Below are 16,134 nucleotides of genomic sequence, written 5' to 3' on the forward strand. Positions count from 1 at the left end.
CTGTAGGTCAGAAATCATTAACAGGTATAGTTAATATAAAGACATACCTAATCAAAGAAAACCACCCTTAGTTGTCATGAGAAATTTTTTTAAATTAGAGAAATGCATATAGTAGCGGCACCAGGAGGTGAATTCAGTTTTAAGTATATGTATACAGTTAAGTAGCCATTGTTGAACAAATAGTATATACTTAGGAGATCTAGTAACCAGAGAACTTTAACATTTTCACATAATATTATCAATTTCTTTTCTATTAATAATTGAGTTAATCTTTTTAATCAGTTTAACTAAAAGTGGGACTTTTCTTGGAGAAAAGATTGCTCCTTTTTGACAGTGGGGAGACGTGAGGGAGAGCCACAGCATCTTTCTGCATTCTGCTGCTCTTTCAAGAGTTTCCACCTTAAATGGGGGCTCTTGGAGGTATGACTATAGATGCTGGGACCCAGCTTCAGTTCCAGGTTTTATATTCCGTACCTATGGTCATTTTTAGACTAGTATTTAGTGATATGTTCATATTTTAATTTAAATCGCCCTATATAAGATTTATATAATATGTGAGAGAGTGTGTGTGTTTGTAAGTTTGTTTGTGTCCATGAGTAGTATTAGCCTACCTGTGCATATATGCTTAATCTGAAGTCTGGTGTCTGGACTTTATTTTTTGACATGGGAGATCTCTCACTTGGCACTCATTGATTTGGCAAGACTAACAGGTCATCAGATTCCAGGAATCTCCTTGTCTCCTCCTCCCTGGCACTGGAATTATGGTGTTCATCATTGTAACCAACAGTGCTAGGGAAACAAAAACTCAGGCCCTCATGCTTGTGTATCACTTTAACTGAAAAACATTCATTTAAATTAGTCTATAAACTGGACATTTATTCCATAGCATTTGTTTCCTTAATCTTAAATTATCTTAGATTTTCAAAATATATTTTAAAAACAAATTAAAATTAAAATACATGATCTTGAATTGTTATATGTTGCATAAGAACTATTAAACATGCTGTGTTGTGATTAAACAATTATCATGGCTAAAACCTAAGGAAATTATGTTGCTTTATAAGTGATTTTGTTACCTATTTTGTATGATCCCTATTCTGGTATTGCAACTCATTCAATGGGTATTTATTGAGCCCTATGTTTGCTAATCCTTATTCTACTTGGTAAGCCTACAATGATGTAGTCATTGTTCATATGAAGCTTACATTGTAACACTGAGCAGCAAACTACAGATAAATTATGTCAAGTGCTTATTGATGCAGTGAAGACGAAAGCAAGACAAGGCAATGGTGTGACACTGAGTGTTCACATAGTCACTGAGCTTGTGAAATCGGAGGGGCTGACCTGATAAGGTTATATCTGGGAAGCAGCTTGAGAGAGCAAGCCAGGAAAAATATGGGTGAGATCCTAAAATGATTCTGTGTAATGTAAACAGCAAATTCCCAGTCTCATGGGGGAGGATGTATTTGGGATGTTTGACTAACAGCACAAAGATGAGTGTAGATGAATTGGAATGGAAAAGAAGAAGAGATTTTAAAAAATGAAGTCAAAATTGACGTCTATAATATGACCACCTGGATAAAGATCTCTGGGGACCATAGTGAAGACTTGGATTTTATGCTGCATAGGAAGTCCCTCGATAGTTTTGAAAAGTGACAGAATGTGATTTTCATTGTAAAGAATGATTCTGATCAAAATCTGATGGCTTTTTGGAAACCAGTCAATGGAGAGCAGGGGGAAGTTGGGAGAGCATTGCAGCTACTCAGAGCAATGACTGTAGTTTTGATTGCGGGTGTTCATCCCGGGGTGGGGGACAGTGAACACATTCTGGGGAAATTTTTTATTGTAAGTCTTCATTTAAAATTCTGTTCATGTTTTTAAATTGGTATTCATTTCAGTAATATGATATCAGCAGTGGATAACTGGAGTTACAAGGGAGCCCAGCTTACTCATGCAAATTTCTACTCACAGGGGTCATGTGTGCAGGTACAGGAATTAGAAGCATGTGTCTTGAATTATAGCCCAACTTCTTTTTAAAAACGCGGAAATGCAAAACTACATCTTGAAAATATTGAAGTGATTTACACACTTCAAAAACCAAAAGTTTCTTAAAGCAGAGATGTGTGATGGCTACATGACTCAAGTGGCTAGCAATTAATTCCCAAGAAATCAATACAAAGAGAATGAGATCACGATTACATTTTACTGTGTCTTCATGCTATCCTTTGCTTTCTGTTATTGATTCGTAAGCCTTTGCATTGTAAGTGTGGCAGTCTTACTTGAGGGAATCGCAGCGACAATCTTCAGATGGAATAGATGACTATTCATGCTTACTGTCACTTCCAACCATTTTTAAAAACAAGCATTTGATTTTTTAAAAAGTATTTTAATTATTTACATTCCAAATGTTGCCTTGCCGTCCCCCCTCCCAGAGTTCTTCACCCTATCCCCCCTCCCCTGTGCCTCTGAGAGGGTGCTCCCCAAACCTCCGGGCATCCCCTTTCCCTGGGGCACCAAGTCTCTACAGGATTAGGTGTATACCCTTCCAGTGAGACCAGACAGCACAGTTCTCTGGTACATATGTGCCAGGGTCCACGCGTGCCAGGACCCATGTATGCTCTTTGGTTGGTGGTTTAGTCTCTGGGACCTCCTAGGGGTCCCAGTTAGTTGACACTGTTGGTCTTCCTATAGGGTTGCCATCCCCTTCAGCTCCTTCATTTTTTCTCCCAACTCTTCCAGAGGGGTCTCCAACCTCAGACCAATGGTTGGCTGTAAGTATCTCCATCTCTCTCAATAGACTGCTGAGTACAACCCCTCAGAAGACGGCCATGCTAGGCTCCTGACTACAAGCACATCATAGCATTAGTAATAGTATCAGGGTTTAGTGCCAGCTCATGGGATGGATCCCAAGTTAGGCTGGTCACTAGATGACCTTTCCTTCATTCTCTTCTTGATTTTTGTTCCTTCATTGCTTTTAGACAGGAACAATTCTGGGTCAAAATTTTTGAAGGTGGGTTGGTGTCCCCTTCCCTCCACTGGGGGGGTCCCGTCTATCTACTAGAGGTGGTGTTCCCAGGTACTATATCCCCACTGTTGGGCATTTTGGCTAAGGTTATCCCACTGAGTCCTGGGATCCTGTCACTTTCTAGAGGTCCCCCACATGTATGGGAAAACAGGAGAGAAGCCCAGACGGCCAGGAAAATGAGTGGAAACAAGCATTTGATTTTTAAAGACTAGTTTTCTATTTTGAAAAAGTTACAATTTGTATATGCTACTCAGAATGCTGGACATTACTAATTTCTTGTGATTTATATTACAAACTTATTATTTCATTGATTCTGTATGTACAAAGTAAGTTGCAAAATAAGAGTACTTAAAATTTTCCTCAGGTAAAGAGGTTCATGTTTACTTTAGTGCATATGGGATTATAATTAAGAATGTTAGTTTTTTTTTAAAGTAAGATGTGCTTTTAATTTGAGATCCAGTTCTATAACCTTAAAATTTGTTTTTATCACACTTATCACAATTATGTTCTTCAAGTGAGTTTGAACAAATTGGAAATTATATTAAATTAATTGTTATATAAAATTATGTAATGGAACACTCTGATTTTTTTTTCAAACCAGTATATCATGTGGCCATGCATTGATGCTTGCTTTGTCTTTGTAATTGCAGGTGTCTGTGGAAGAATTAGATGACAGTGTTAGCATTAAAATAGCCAAGGAGGCCGTGATGAATATAAATAAACTCGGGAGCCTCTTTAAACCTACTGATGGATTTCTGGACACCAAAATATACTTTGCAGGCTTACCTCGGAAGGTGGAAAGTGCACTCATTAAACCGGTAATGGTGCCGCTTGTTCCTCTCATCTTGGGTGGATTCCTTTACCTGTCATAGGTTCGAAGATGTGTTTTCGTGACACTTGATGGAAAGTCATTTTGCTAAACATACCAAATGTGACAACTTGTATTGAACATGGGAAAGAACTTTAGACCATTGAAATTATAGAAAGGAAAGGGGAAAATGAGCCTTGTGGTTTTGTGTCCATTTAAATTGCTGCATTGTTCATTAAGCAGTGGGTGTGTTAAATTCTCAAGTCGTCAGCTCAGTGTTCATTATAATATTGTACACTCAGCTGTTGAGGGTACAAAAACATAGATTTAATCACACACACATCTCTACCTCTACCTCTACCTCTACCTCTACCTCTACCTCTACCTCTACCTCTACCTCTACCTCTACCTCTACCTCTACCTCTACCTCTACCAACTCTAGCTCTAGGTCTAGGTCTAGCTCTAGCTCTAGCTCTATCTTGTAGAAGCCAATCATCTTTCTTAGCTTTATTTTAAGAAATAAATTTGAAGGTTATGGGTAGCAAGCATATAGGGTAGATTGAACACCTTATAAGAAATATTAGTTACAGCAGATGAATACAATGTTCTGAATACAATGCTTCTCAAATAACCATTGAATAGAGTTCAAGAAATTAATCACCATCTTTGAAGAGTTTTAAAATGCCACTTGAATTCATGTTCTTGCCAGTTGATCTAATTTAAATATTTACTACTATGTATCTATCTACACTTCTGTCTTCACAACTTGCAGTTGTTTTTAACTTTTAATAGATTTCTATGTAGCATTAAGTTGGATTAGCTAAACCATATCAGGATGAATGTTCCAAACTTTTGAAATTGATGAATTATGGTACTTTAATGAGAAAGCAAATTATTCAAAAAGAATCAACCATTTATAAAACCATTACCAGACATCTTGAAGCTGCCTGGATACTTTGTTAAAGCCTAAAGAATGTGATCCTTTTGTTCCTGAAGATTAGAATCTTCCTGGGCCACTTTAACCTGTATTGTAAATGCACACACACACAAAGACAGGAAGCAGCTTAGAGCCCAGGGCCACTCCATAAGCACAGAGAGAAACTACTGCTAGATCTGGCTGAAGTAGAGAAACAGGTAGGAACTCAGATTGTAAGTATCATCAGGACCCAACTCCAGGCCTGCAGCAGCATAGTCTATTTTACTGCCAAGTACTATCCATCAGAAAGGAAAAATTAAACCCAATTAAAAGTATTTTAATAAGCTATCAAAAAAGGGGTTTCTATCCAAATGCAACCTATACTAAAGATCAATTAAAGTCATTTTACATTCCCGCATATGTTTAAAATCTACTCCTTGACTTATATCTTGTTGCATTAGATTAATCCTCGTCTGGATGGATGTATACGAGGCTGGAATTTGATGAAACAAGGAGCTTTGGGCGCAAAGGAAATAATTGAAGGAAAACAAAATAAACATTGCTTCCTCACGGTGGAGAAGGGCTCCTACTACCCTGGTTCCGGAGTTGCTCAATTCAACATAGACTACAGTAAGTGACTCCTGCTTTATTTTTCTTTTCTCATTAATCATTAAATACATCCCCTGACAAACCCTGATAATTCATTGCCCAGTAAGTAGCTGCTACAACAGCCATTGTCTTACTTGTGTGGTTAAATACTTATAAAATTTTCAAGTATTGTAGGGGAACTATGTGGATTGTTACTATACTTATTATTACTTAAAGTTTACTGGCATATAGCCTGGTTCACTGAGCGTCAACTCAGTTGACCCGTTTTAAGGTTCATTGCTTTTGCAGTTGGCTTGAATTCAGTAATCAATGCATAGAAGGCATTGGTTTTCATTTCTATCATTTCCATTGATCTGTGTTAAAAATTTCTGGTTCTGATGAGATTGCCTGTGTATTTACACATATTATGTAGCTTACTCTGAGCCTTCAACATACTCACAATTATAAATTAATTTCTTTTTTAAAAGTTTATCTATCTATTTATCTATCATCTTTTTTTTTTTGCATCATCTGTGTCCATGTGAGCTTGATCCATCCAAATGTTCTTTCCTTATTGTATTTTACATGCAATAGTAGAGACCAGAATGAATACCACTTGTGTCTGGAAATAGGCACACCTCTCCTTTGGATATGGAGGGATATTGCTAAATTTAGAGAGGATTTGAGCCACTTGTTGAATTATTGCTTGAAGGGTGGATTTTATAATAGAGCAGGGCCTTTCATGAAGGACACTGTTCCTTAGATTCATTCTCTTCCTGAGATCTTTCTTGATGTAACGGGCCCTCCATCTACCCCAAGCCTCACAAGAGCCACCATCATTGCTACTTAGATGTCCAGCCTGTACAACTGTGAGTCAAACAAATTGCTATCACCTAGTCCCACACATTATTTTTTAATAGCTCTGAAAAGTGTGCTAATACAATTTAAGTTTTGTTTGGTTCAGGGCTGCTTTACAAGAGGTTAGATTTTTATTTATTTATGTATGTATTTATTTTTGTTTCTGTAAGTAGAGTCGGAAGTCTTACTAGACTGGGGTGATAGTGAAGTCTTGTGTACACCTTTACAAATAACTTGCTGTGAACATCTCTGAGTTACACATCCTGCCCTTTGTATGAGAATTTTAGAATTAGATTTTCTCCGTCAAAGATCTTGCAGATATATTATTCATACCTGACTTACTACATTTCCTCCTAAAGATTATTAATTGTGAAAATTACTAAAAGCAGAAAGCTTGTGCTCAAAACAAGTTTTCCAATCTGTTCAAATTTAAATTTTATGGTTTTAAATACTACTTTCCTAATTTCTACTTAAGTTGAATACCTTCTCATATATTAGTAGTGATTACCTGGGCGATCTAATCAGGTTCTTGAGTCCAGGGACAGTAGGTAGGAGTCTGGACACTAAGGGGTACAGGAATTGCTTTGCTGTCAGGATCGCTGCTCAAGCTGAATGGAAGATACAGTTCTGACCATCAGTGAGCCAGGTAGCAGCCTTGGAACAAAGGAACATGTCTGTTGGAGTAGGACAGATTCTTGCCTGTGATTCCTGCTCAGGTTCTTTTGTACAAATTAGGAATCCAAATTTATGTAGAATGTTTGAACCAGACTGGCCAGTGTTCAGGCTCAGTGGTGGGTGGATTACTGATCAGCTATTACTTCGGATAAAGCAGGTACCCGGGAGGCAGATCTTGTTAGCAACAGACAAGCTGAGATCTTTGCTCTACCTGCATGGAAATCAAGAGTGAGCAATGAAAAGCTCCTCGGGTCCTGATCCTTGGCAGCTTTTCATCCTCTACTGTTTGACAGTAATAGTAAGTGGTGGCAGCGAGAGCCGCGGTCACCCTTTAGCGGTGCACCTCTTCTGCAAGCTTTGAGAACTAGGATCCTTAGTTCTGTAATCACAGCCCAGGAAGTTGAAACTCCACAATCCCACAACTAGTAACAGCAGCTGCCGTTATAGTTCCCGGCTCTGGGCTATCTGAGACCCTTTGTCCCTAAAGGTATTACAGCTTTTATAACTTTTCCAGCAGCCATGGCCTGCAGGGCTTCTTTTCCGTTCTTTACAACTTTTAACTTTCATCCTTAGTTCTCCGCCCTCTCTGCTTCTGCCATTTCCTGTTCCTCCTCTGGCTACTCTCTAACTGTTCAGCTACTTCATCAGCTGTCCAGCAGATGCTTGCCTCGCAGCTAATTCCAGCTAAGCCTGCTGGCAACTCTTCTGTTGTTCCAGTGGCCACTGTAGTTCAACAGTGTCTCCCTGGTTGCCTTGATGTTGTTTGTTATGCTTCTTTATTCATATTACCAGCTCAGCTCATGCTGGTAAAAAAAACAAACAAAAAAGGCAAGAAAAGATCACCTCAGAAAAAGCTGTTTGTTAGTCCTCGTGTTTCAACACCAAAGGAAGTGGCACAGTGAGCCAAACAGCTTGCGTTTATAGCTGCAGTAGGCACCTTCCCTCAAATCTCAGCGTTTGGCTCTTTAGTACTCGCTCACCTTCTAAGTTTTTCTGCTAGGTGGTCCAGGGTCAGTGCTACTACTTTGATCTAAGTGGAAATCATTACAGGGTCATCCAGAAGGTTATTCACAGAGGGCTGCAATAGCAAAGTGGTTCTGGCAGGAGAGGCTTACTATCCAGAGCTGAGCAATTACCTTCAGTTGTTGTGTAATTATCCTAAAAGTGTCTATGGAGTGTTTTAAATAGTGAGTGCGGGCATACCTTTTGTTCAAGGCAGTAAGGGTGATATCGGAGAACTCAGCAACTTCCAACGAGACTCTAGTCACTAGAGGTCAAATTACCCATCCTCCAGTGCTAGGAATCTTGCTAATAAGAACTCAATTTATTTTCAGTATTAATAATGATGTTAATTGAGGTTTCTTTGTATTAGCCTTATAATTGTTAGAAAAGCTATATTCCGGGTGCAGTTTGAATAGAGTGTTATCCTTCCTGATGCCCCAGGGACAAGTAGGCAGTTCCTCTATTTTATTTCAGGGTCATCTTCATGAGTAGGACATTAACTGTCATTAATTGTAACTCTGGGGCTCTCTGTGAGTTCTGGCTTCTGGCTTCCTTATTTGGCCTTACAGGGAAAAAGGAAAACAGAAATGATCGTTGGAGGTCCCCTTCCCAGAACCTGATTTGCTAAAGAAAATTTTCCAGAAAAAGAAATTTAAATAAGTTACACTGTAGCTAATAATTACTTTAAGTTATTTTGTGGATAATTTGAAACAAACTTACTTCATAACTAATATTTAACCTTATAACTTCCACACATTTTTAATATTCATTTCAATATAAATTTGAAATACTTTGTTTAATTTATCTCACAATAATTCCATATATTCTTCCTGGGTAAGACTTACAGCGAAAATATTCTCTTTATATATAGCTAAATGGAAGAATATTTAGCCAAAAGAAAACCATTCCCTCATTCGATTTACTCTTTCAAAGTACATGGAATATATCCAAGTAGTATATGGAATTTGTTATGTATTTATTACTTCAAAATAAATGAGGAAGACCCAATTAATATTATAAACTGATTTTTAAAAGTACTTGAGGTTAATTTAGGTAGTTATTTGTGAATTTTAATGAGTGACTATGTCCTGAAAAATGTGTCTGTCTTTGTTTCATTTCCAAAAGCAACTTCGAGGAGAAAGGGTTTTCTTTTCTTTCTTTTTATTTTTTTTTATTTTTTTATTGAATATTTTGTTTACATTTCAGATGTAATCCCCTTTCACCCCCACCAAGGAACTCCCTATCTCATCCCCCCACCTCTTGCTTCTAAGAGGATGCGCCCCCACTCACCCTCCCACTCCCACCCCCCACACACATTTTCCCCCACACTGGGGTGTCCAACCTTCACTGGACCAAGGACTTCCTCACCCACCTATGCCTGACACTGTCATCCTCCCCTCCATATACAGCTGGAGCTACGGGCCCCTCCCTATGTGCTCCCAGGCTGGTGGTTTAGGCCCTGGGAGCACTGGTTGGTTGGTATTATTGCTCTCCTCATAGGGCCACAAATCCTTTCAGCTCCTTCAGTCTTCTCTCTCACTGCTCCATTGGGAACCCCATGATCAGCTCAATGGTTAGTTGTAAGCTTCAGCCTCTGTGTATTTCGGGCTCTGGCAGACCTCTAAGGAGACAGCTATATCAGGCTGCTGTCAGCATGCACTTCCTGGCATTCACATCAGTGTCTACCTTTGGTGAATGTACAAGGGATGGATACCCAGGTGAAGCAGTATCTGGACAGCCCCACTTCAGACCAATCTTCCTTATGAATATCGATGCAAAAATACTCAATAAAAGTCTGGCAAATCAAATCCAAGAACACATCAAAACAATCATCCATCATGATCAAGTAGGCTTTATCCCAAGAATGCAGGGATGGTTCAATATTTGGACATCCATCAACATAATCCACTATATAAACAAACTCAAAGAAAAAAAACACATGATCATCTCACTAGATGCTGAGAAAGGATTTTCTTTCTACTTACAGTGCCAGATCATAGTAGGGAAGTCACAGGGGTCGGGACTTGAAACAGCTAGTCTCATCCATATTCAAGAGTAGAGAGAAAAGAATGCATGCTTAGTCACTTGTTTGTTTGTTTATGCTCCTGCTCCATTCAACATATCCACTCTTATTCAATTTAGAACTACTTGCCTAGGGAATACTTGCACGTGTAGTGGGCTGGGTCTTCCTACATCAATTAACTAAATTAAGACAGCCTGTCCTCCACAGACATGCCCAGAAGCCAATCCAACGTAGACATTTTCTCATTAAGAATTTTCTCCGAGCTAATTCTAAGTTATGTCAAGATGATGATTAAAGCTAACCCTCACAGTGTCACCGAGCAGTTTCATCCTTTGGTGAACATCACAGAACAGACTAATATCTGTTTCCATCATTGGCCAGATTATAATTATGTGGTGCATGACTGTACTTTGAAAACACTAATTCAGTGAATATTTATTGTCTTTTTTGAAAAACAAAGTGATGATAAAGACACATAGGTCTGATTGCCTGCACTCCATTTTGGTAGGTAACTAGCCAAGTCATTTAAAAGATTAAAATAGTAAAACAAGACTACCACAGATGCAAAGTTCCCAATCTAGGTTGAAAACTAACTGTGGACTTCATGGTATTTCTCCAAGACTATCTACCTTTACCTGTATATAGAACATATTTTTTGTTTGCATTACTCTAGAATTAGTGATGATGGGGTGCGAAGACCTCTATTTCTAACTTTTTCTTAAAAAGAATACAAAAAATTGGGGCTGGAGAGATGGCTCAGTGGTTAAGAGCACTGACTGTTCTTCCAAGGGTCCTGAGTTCAATTCCCAGCAACCACATGGTGGCTCAAAAGCATCTATAATGGGATCCGATGCCCTTTTCTGGTGTGTCTGAAGACAGCAACAGTGTACTCATATAAATAAAATAAATAAATCTTAAAAAAAAGAATACAGAAAATCTATTCAACTTCCTTCTAAAACCGTGCTATAAGGTCTGACCACTCTGAGGTCTGAACATTGGTGAATTTGCATGAGATGAAGAGTTGTTGAAGAGAAAGTGGCAAGTGTGGAGTACTCTTTATCACAGTCCAGAATTTTTCTCTTGGAAGAATGAAAATCTGGGGGCATCACTTGCATTTAACAAATAAAACAACCATGTTCTGATTTGCTTAGGTAATGAATGTCATTGAGAGAAAGCATTAACATCGTTAGCGCTTCAGAAAATACCTTTGAGTATTAACCAGATTATAATAATTAATAGTTACTCTTGTCTCAATTGTTTTCTGTCCCACTTTGTTTATCATTTTGAATAGAAAACGTAACTAAAGCAGAGGGTTGGCAAATGAATGTGACCTTGAATATTCGCCCATCCACTGGCACTGGAGTCATGCTTGCTTTGGTTTCTGGGGACACAGTGCCCTTTGCCTTATCCTTGGTGGATTCTGGCTCTGGATCTTCTCAGGTAACTTTATTTCCAACCTAGATGAACCTCTTTTAGTTCCGGACTTGATGGATGATTTCCAAGGAGTAGAAGATACTGGGGTACTGAGAAACCTTTGTGTCTAGAGCTTTGGTTAGGTAGACTCCTACAGAAGCTGCTTGGAGACATGACAAAGTGCATAGAACTCAACCTATACACTATAATATGAGTAGTAGTATGAAAATTCACCTGCACACAAAATAAGGATGTGATAACATTCCACTCGAAGCTGTGTAGTATACCGTTGTAATTGTTTGTTCTCCTTTGCACTTGTTAATCTTTACCCCTTGAATACATCAGAAAAAGAAGAGAAAACAGAAACCATCCCACTTGTTTTTTTTTGTTTGTTTGTTTAAATAGCTCCAGTTTAGATTTAGGAAAAACAGGAGAGTCTTTGATACAAAGAAATACAATACGAACTTTCTCAAGAGATCTATGCTATTCCAGTTTCTAGTAGTGCTAATAGCTAATAGCTTCCTGCTTATGCTCTTCATATATGCATTGCAGCGACTTTTTGTAAACAGCTCAAATTTATGCCAAAGTTGGACTCCTTGTTTGCTCTGTAATCAACAAAAACAGTTGATTCATTTTGCAAATTAGAATGTAATTTGAAGTAAGTTTCTGTTGAGTAACAACCTCCACCACCCAGTCTTTCTATGTATCCCTGGCTAACCTGGAACTCGTTATGTAGATCAGGCTGGCCACAGACTCACAGAAATCCACTTGCTTTCAGCCTCCCAGTTGCAGAGTGCAGGGATTAAAGGAATTCACCAAATGTCTGACTTGGCTTTCTCTTTTAATGAGTTAAGGATATGAATATTTGTAAAGTTAAAGATTTCCTTAAGGAATCCACAGTCAGGAAGTATAGACTTTCCCCTTCACCATAAATATCTTACCCTAAGAGACCATTTCAGACTACAGTTACTATATGGGAAGCATCATAGCATCTCTCTCTATTTTGGTTAAATTTTCTACTTCTTCTTTACTGTCTACAAGTTAGCAGCAGAGCTCACTCCCAACAAGTTGAATATTTTGAAAATTCCAGCAAAATAAAACATTTCTCTTTTTTTGAGACTCTTCAGCTGCCTACTGTAAGTGTGGCTCACAATACTGGTCTCGTTCTCAGGCCTCTTTCCCCACATTGTCCCTGGTCTGTGTGGTTACATGGATGGCACAGAGGAGTTTTTCTGCTTTGATGCATACTAGAGCACTCAAATTTTCCCCAACACAAAGTTCACTCTTCCTTTTTCATATATAACTTTTGCAATTAGAGAGATCTGGAGACACAAGTAGAATTTAGGTACATCATGTTACTTTCTTCTATTTGGCTATACAACTCAGTTGATGTAACTCAATCTTCAGAAATCAGTATACATTGCATCTTAATTAAACCTGGAGCTTGTAAAACTAATGGGTATTTGAAAATTAATTGTTAAAATGTAAGCAACTTTACATTTAAATGTAGAGTCTCTATCATTTTATGAAATTTAGGTTTGAATTTCAAAAAGCACACATTCCTAAGTGGCTTTGGCCTCAGTGTTGTTTATATGAAGTCTTTGCTCTATTGTTTAGGATATTCTGGTATTTGTTGAAAATTCAGTGGTGGCTCGATTAGAGGCCATAACTCTGTGCTCGGATCAGCAATCCCAACTGAAATGTAACGTTAACAAAAATGGACTGGAACTGTGGACCCCTCTTAGAAAAGATGTCATTTACTCGAAAGATCTTCAAAGGCAACTTGACATCTTGGACAAAGCAATGAAAGGAACCGTGGCCACTTACCTGGGTGGCATTCCAGGTATTTTTCTTCCATTCTACAAACATGTTTTGAATCAAATAGTTTGTATACAGGTCTGACTGTCCTGGAACTCACTATGTAGACCAGATTGGCCTTGAACTCAGAGATCCACCTACCTCTGCCTCTTTAATGCTGGGATTAAAAGCATATATTATCATGCCTGGTCAAATTGATAATGTCTTAATGGTCATTTTGTGGCTTAAGGTCAAATTGTGGCTAAAATAATGTATATATAATGTCAGTGACATTGGCCAGACTTGAAGAGGATTCCTAAAATATGCATCTAGCTCCTAGATACAGATTTTGTCACTATTTTGAAAAGCTGAAGGTATAAACTTTGAAGTATCTATTTTTGGCATAATGTATTTTGAGAAGGAAGCACAAGAGAATGTCCACTGTAACTCCAAATCTATGAGAAAGAAATGCCAAAAAGAGAGAAAGGTGTCATAGACTCTAGTTCTTAGGAGACTCGGAAGCTACACAAACAAGTAGGACAAACCTTCGTAACACAAGTCCAGTGCAGCAAAGCCCAAAGGCACCAATGACCTCAAATGACTCACTGAGGACCAGTGCAGAAGTTGTTTTGTGGGATAATATTATCACGTAAAAGCCAGTCTCTTATTATGACTTGCTTTTGTACTCAGCCAGAAACTATTTCTTGAGAAATATAAAAACCAGTTTTTATTCCAGAAATTATACAAAGATGTGTTTGCCATGACATTTAAGAAGGATTTCTAAGACCTCACAATTTCCAGTTGAAGAGGTGATCTAATCATACAGAAATGTTGCTCAGTTTTAAAGAGAAACCAACATATACTATTTTATAGTAAATGTGAAGTATCATAAGCACACGCTCTTTTCTCCTCTTCAAGTATGAACATTTTCCTTCAGTTTGGTTGGCAATGATTGCATTTATGAAATCAGAAGAACTCATGATATGCTGAGATCCATGCCCAGCATAACATGTTTGCTGAATAGAACCACATTAGTAATTTTTCCTGTAGGAATATGTTTGGAATTGTGAAGTGTGAGTAATTCTTTTAATTGTAAACATATAAGAGCTGAAGTGTTGGACACTGTTTCTTTCGACAGATATTTCTTTCAGTGCCACACCAGTGAACGCCTTTTACAGCGGCTGCATGGAAGTGAACATCAACGGTATACAGCTGGATCTGGATGAAGCCATTTCTAAACATAATGACATTAGAGCTCACTCGTGTCCATCAGTGAAGAAAATCCAGAAGAACTTCTAAAGTCTGTTTTATAATATCTCTTTGTTGTTGTTGTTGTTGTTGTTGTTGTTGTAATTATGCTCATGTTCCTATCACCAGCTGGCAGGTGTTACCTGTGATGTGGATTGTTTAAATATGATGTGGTACTTTGTCTTTCAGATTTTTGTTATATAAATCACATTTTTGAAAAGTCTTGCACTCATTGCTGTCTAGAAATTAAATAATGAAATACATGAAACATTTAAATTTCAATTTATTTCCTATAATAAATGACACTTCTTTAGTTTTTTATTTTAAAAGTAAGGTTCATCATCATGGAACTAGCATATAAATGTCCTGTTTTTCTCAGAAGACGAATCAGTTAAACCCAAACAAAAGCACATATGACTAAATGCTAACAGTTGGTGAGAGACACTATATTTTTGTTATTGCTTTTTGCCTTGTGAAAGCGACAGAGCTGATAGCACACCACAGATGAATTGAATGGAAAGTCCCAAAGCTTTATTCCAAAGTAATTCCTTGGAGTGGGGAGAACCTAGTTTAGGCTTCATTTTTCTTTTACCTGGCTTTACACTTGAGCCAACACCTTCACTGAATTAGAGAACAAGGGCAGAGTTTCACGGGAGCAGCACATGAATATTGTCTCAAAGGCATTGGTTTCTATTAGAGACATCAGGTTATGCTATAAGAGGCGTGAACACTGGGTGGACACATCACTCAACCTAGGCTGCTGAGCGCACACAAGGTTAGAGTCAGAAAGGCAATCATCCTTAATGGTGGGAGGGAAAGTGAACACATCGGGAAATTCATAGTTGTACTTCACATTGAGTTTTAATTACTATAGGAGCCTTGAATGTGATTGTTGAAGTTAAAAAAGTGATGAAAAGTAGAGTGGATTGTTAACAAAAGAATAATGATAAGAGGGATGCTGAATATTATCCCATGCTCTATCTTTGTAATGACAGAAGTACGGAGGTAAGGTTGTCCAATATTTGTTGATTGTACATTGCAAGTGGCAGGCCACTTTGTTGTTCTTCTGGAATCGACGATCATTTCAGGTGTGCATCAGACACGTCGTTGCCGTTTGAGAAATTGAATTTTATTATACTGTAGATATTTTGCATCACGTGAAACATAATAAAATGATATTTTTAAAATACATGAACAATTTATTTATTTAAACAACTCATAGCATAAAACTAGATAACCATCATCTAAGTCTTCACAGAGCATAGTAGAACTCGAACTGAAAGACTAGAAATTGTAAATCCTTGGTGAATGGTTGTGTTGGTTGTAGAGTGGGGCTCAGAAAGGGAAGGAGAGCAAGAGTAACACATACTGAGTACCTTTAGCCTGCTGGACACTGTGTAGATCACTGCAGGGTGTAACTTTTCTCCCACTACTTGTGATAAGTGATCAAAAATACGAAGCTGTTGATTATGCTGGTCTAAAAAGAGAAGGAAGGATGGGACTGAGATGGCATTTAAGGGGATAAAGTGTGTGTTGTACAATAAAGAGGACAAATTGTGTTAGGGATTTGACATTCAAAAAATACCAAGTGTGGTGCCCTGTATTTCAACACCCAGAACTGGTAGAGAGAAGCAGAAATAGGTAGATTGCAGGGGCTTGCTGGCTGCCAAGCCAGCAGAAATTAGCTCAAGGTCCAGTAAGAAAATAGTATCTCAAAAGTTAAGATGACAAGCAATCAAGAAAGATACTCAATGACTCCACATTTGCATGACACCCCCGCC

General features: G+C 38.1%; 1 protein-coding gene across 1 annotated transcript in view; it reads left to right on the top strand.

Annotated features, from left to right (window-relative positions):
* Pros1 (protein S) overlaps window positions 1-15,544 on the top strand; it is a 68,884-nt gene extending 53,340 nt beyond the window's left edge. The window contains exons 11-15 of the mRNA XM_028761164.1: window positions 3,676-3,843; window positions 5,211-5,379; window positions 11,187-11,335; window positions 12,926-13,151; window positions 14,244-15,544. Coding sequence (XP_028616997.1) covers window positions 3,676-3,843; window positions 5,211-5,379; window positions 11,187-11,335; window positions 12,926-13,151; window positions 14,244-14,404 — 873 coding nt within the window. The 3' untranslated portion in view covers window positions 14,405-15,544. The remainder of the gene's footprint in view (window positions 1-3,675; window positions 3,844-5,210; window positions 5,380-11,186; window positions 11,336-12,925; window positions 13,152-14,243) is intronic.
* The last annotated feature ends 590 nt before the right edge of the window (window positions 15,545-16,134 follow it).

This window comes from Grammomys surdaster, unplaced genomic scaffold, assembly GCF_004785775.1.
Source record: "Grammomys surdaster isolate TR1022 unplaced genomic scaffold, NIH_TR_1.0 126679, whole genome shotgun sequence".
Taxonomy (NCBI): Eukaryota; Metazoa; Chordata; class Mammalia; order Rodentia; family Muridae; genus Grammomys; species Grammomys surdaster.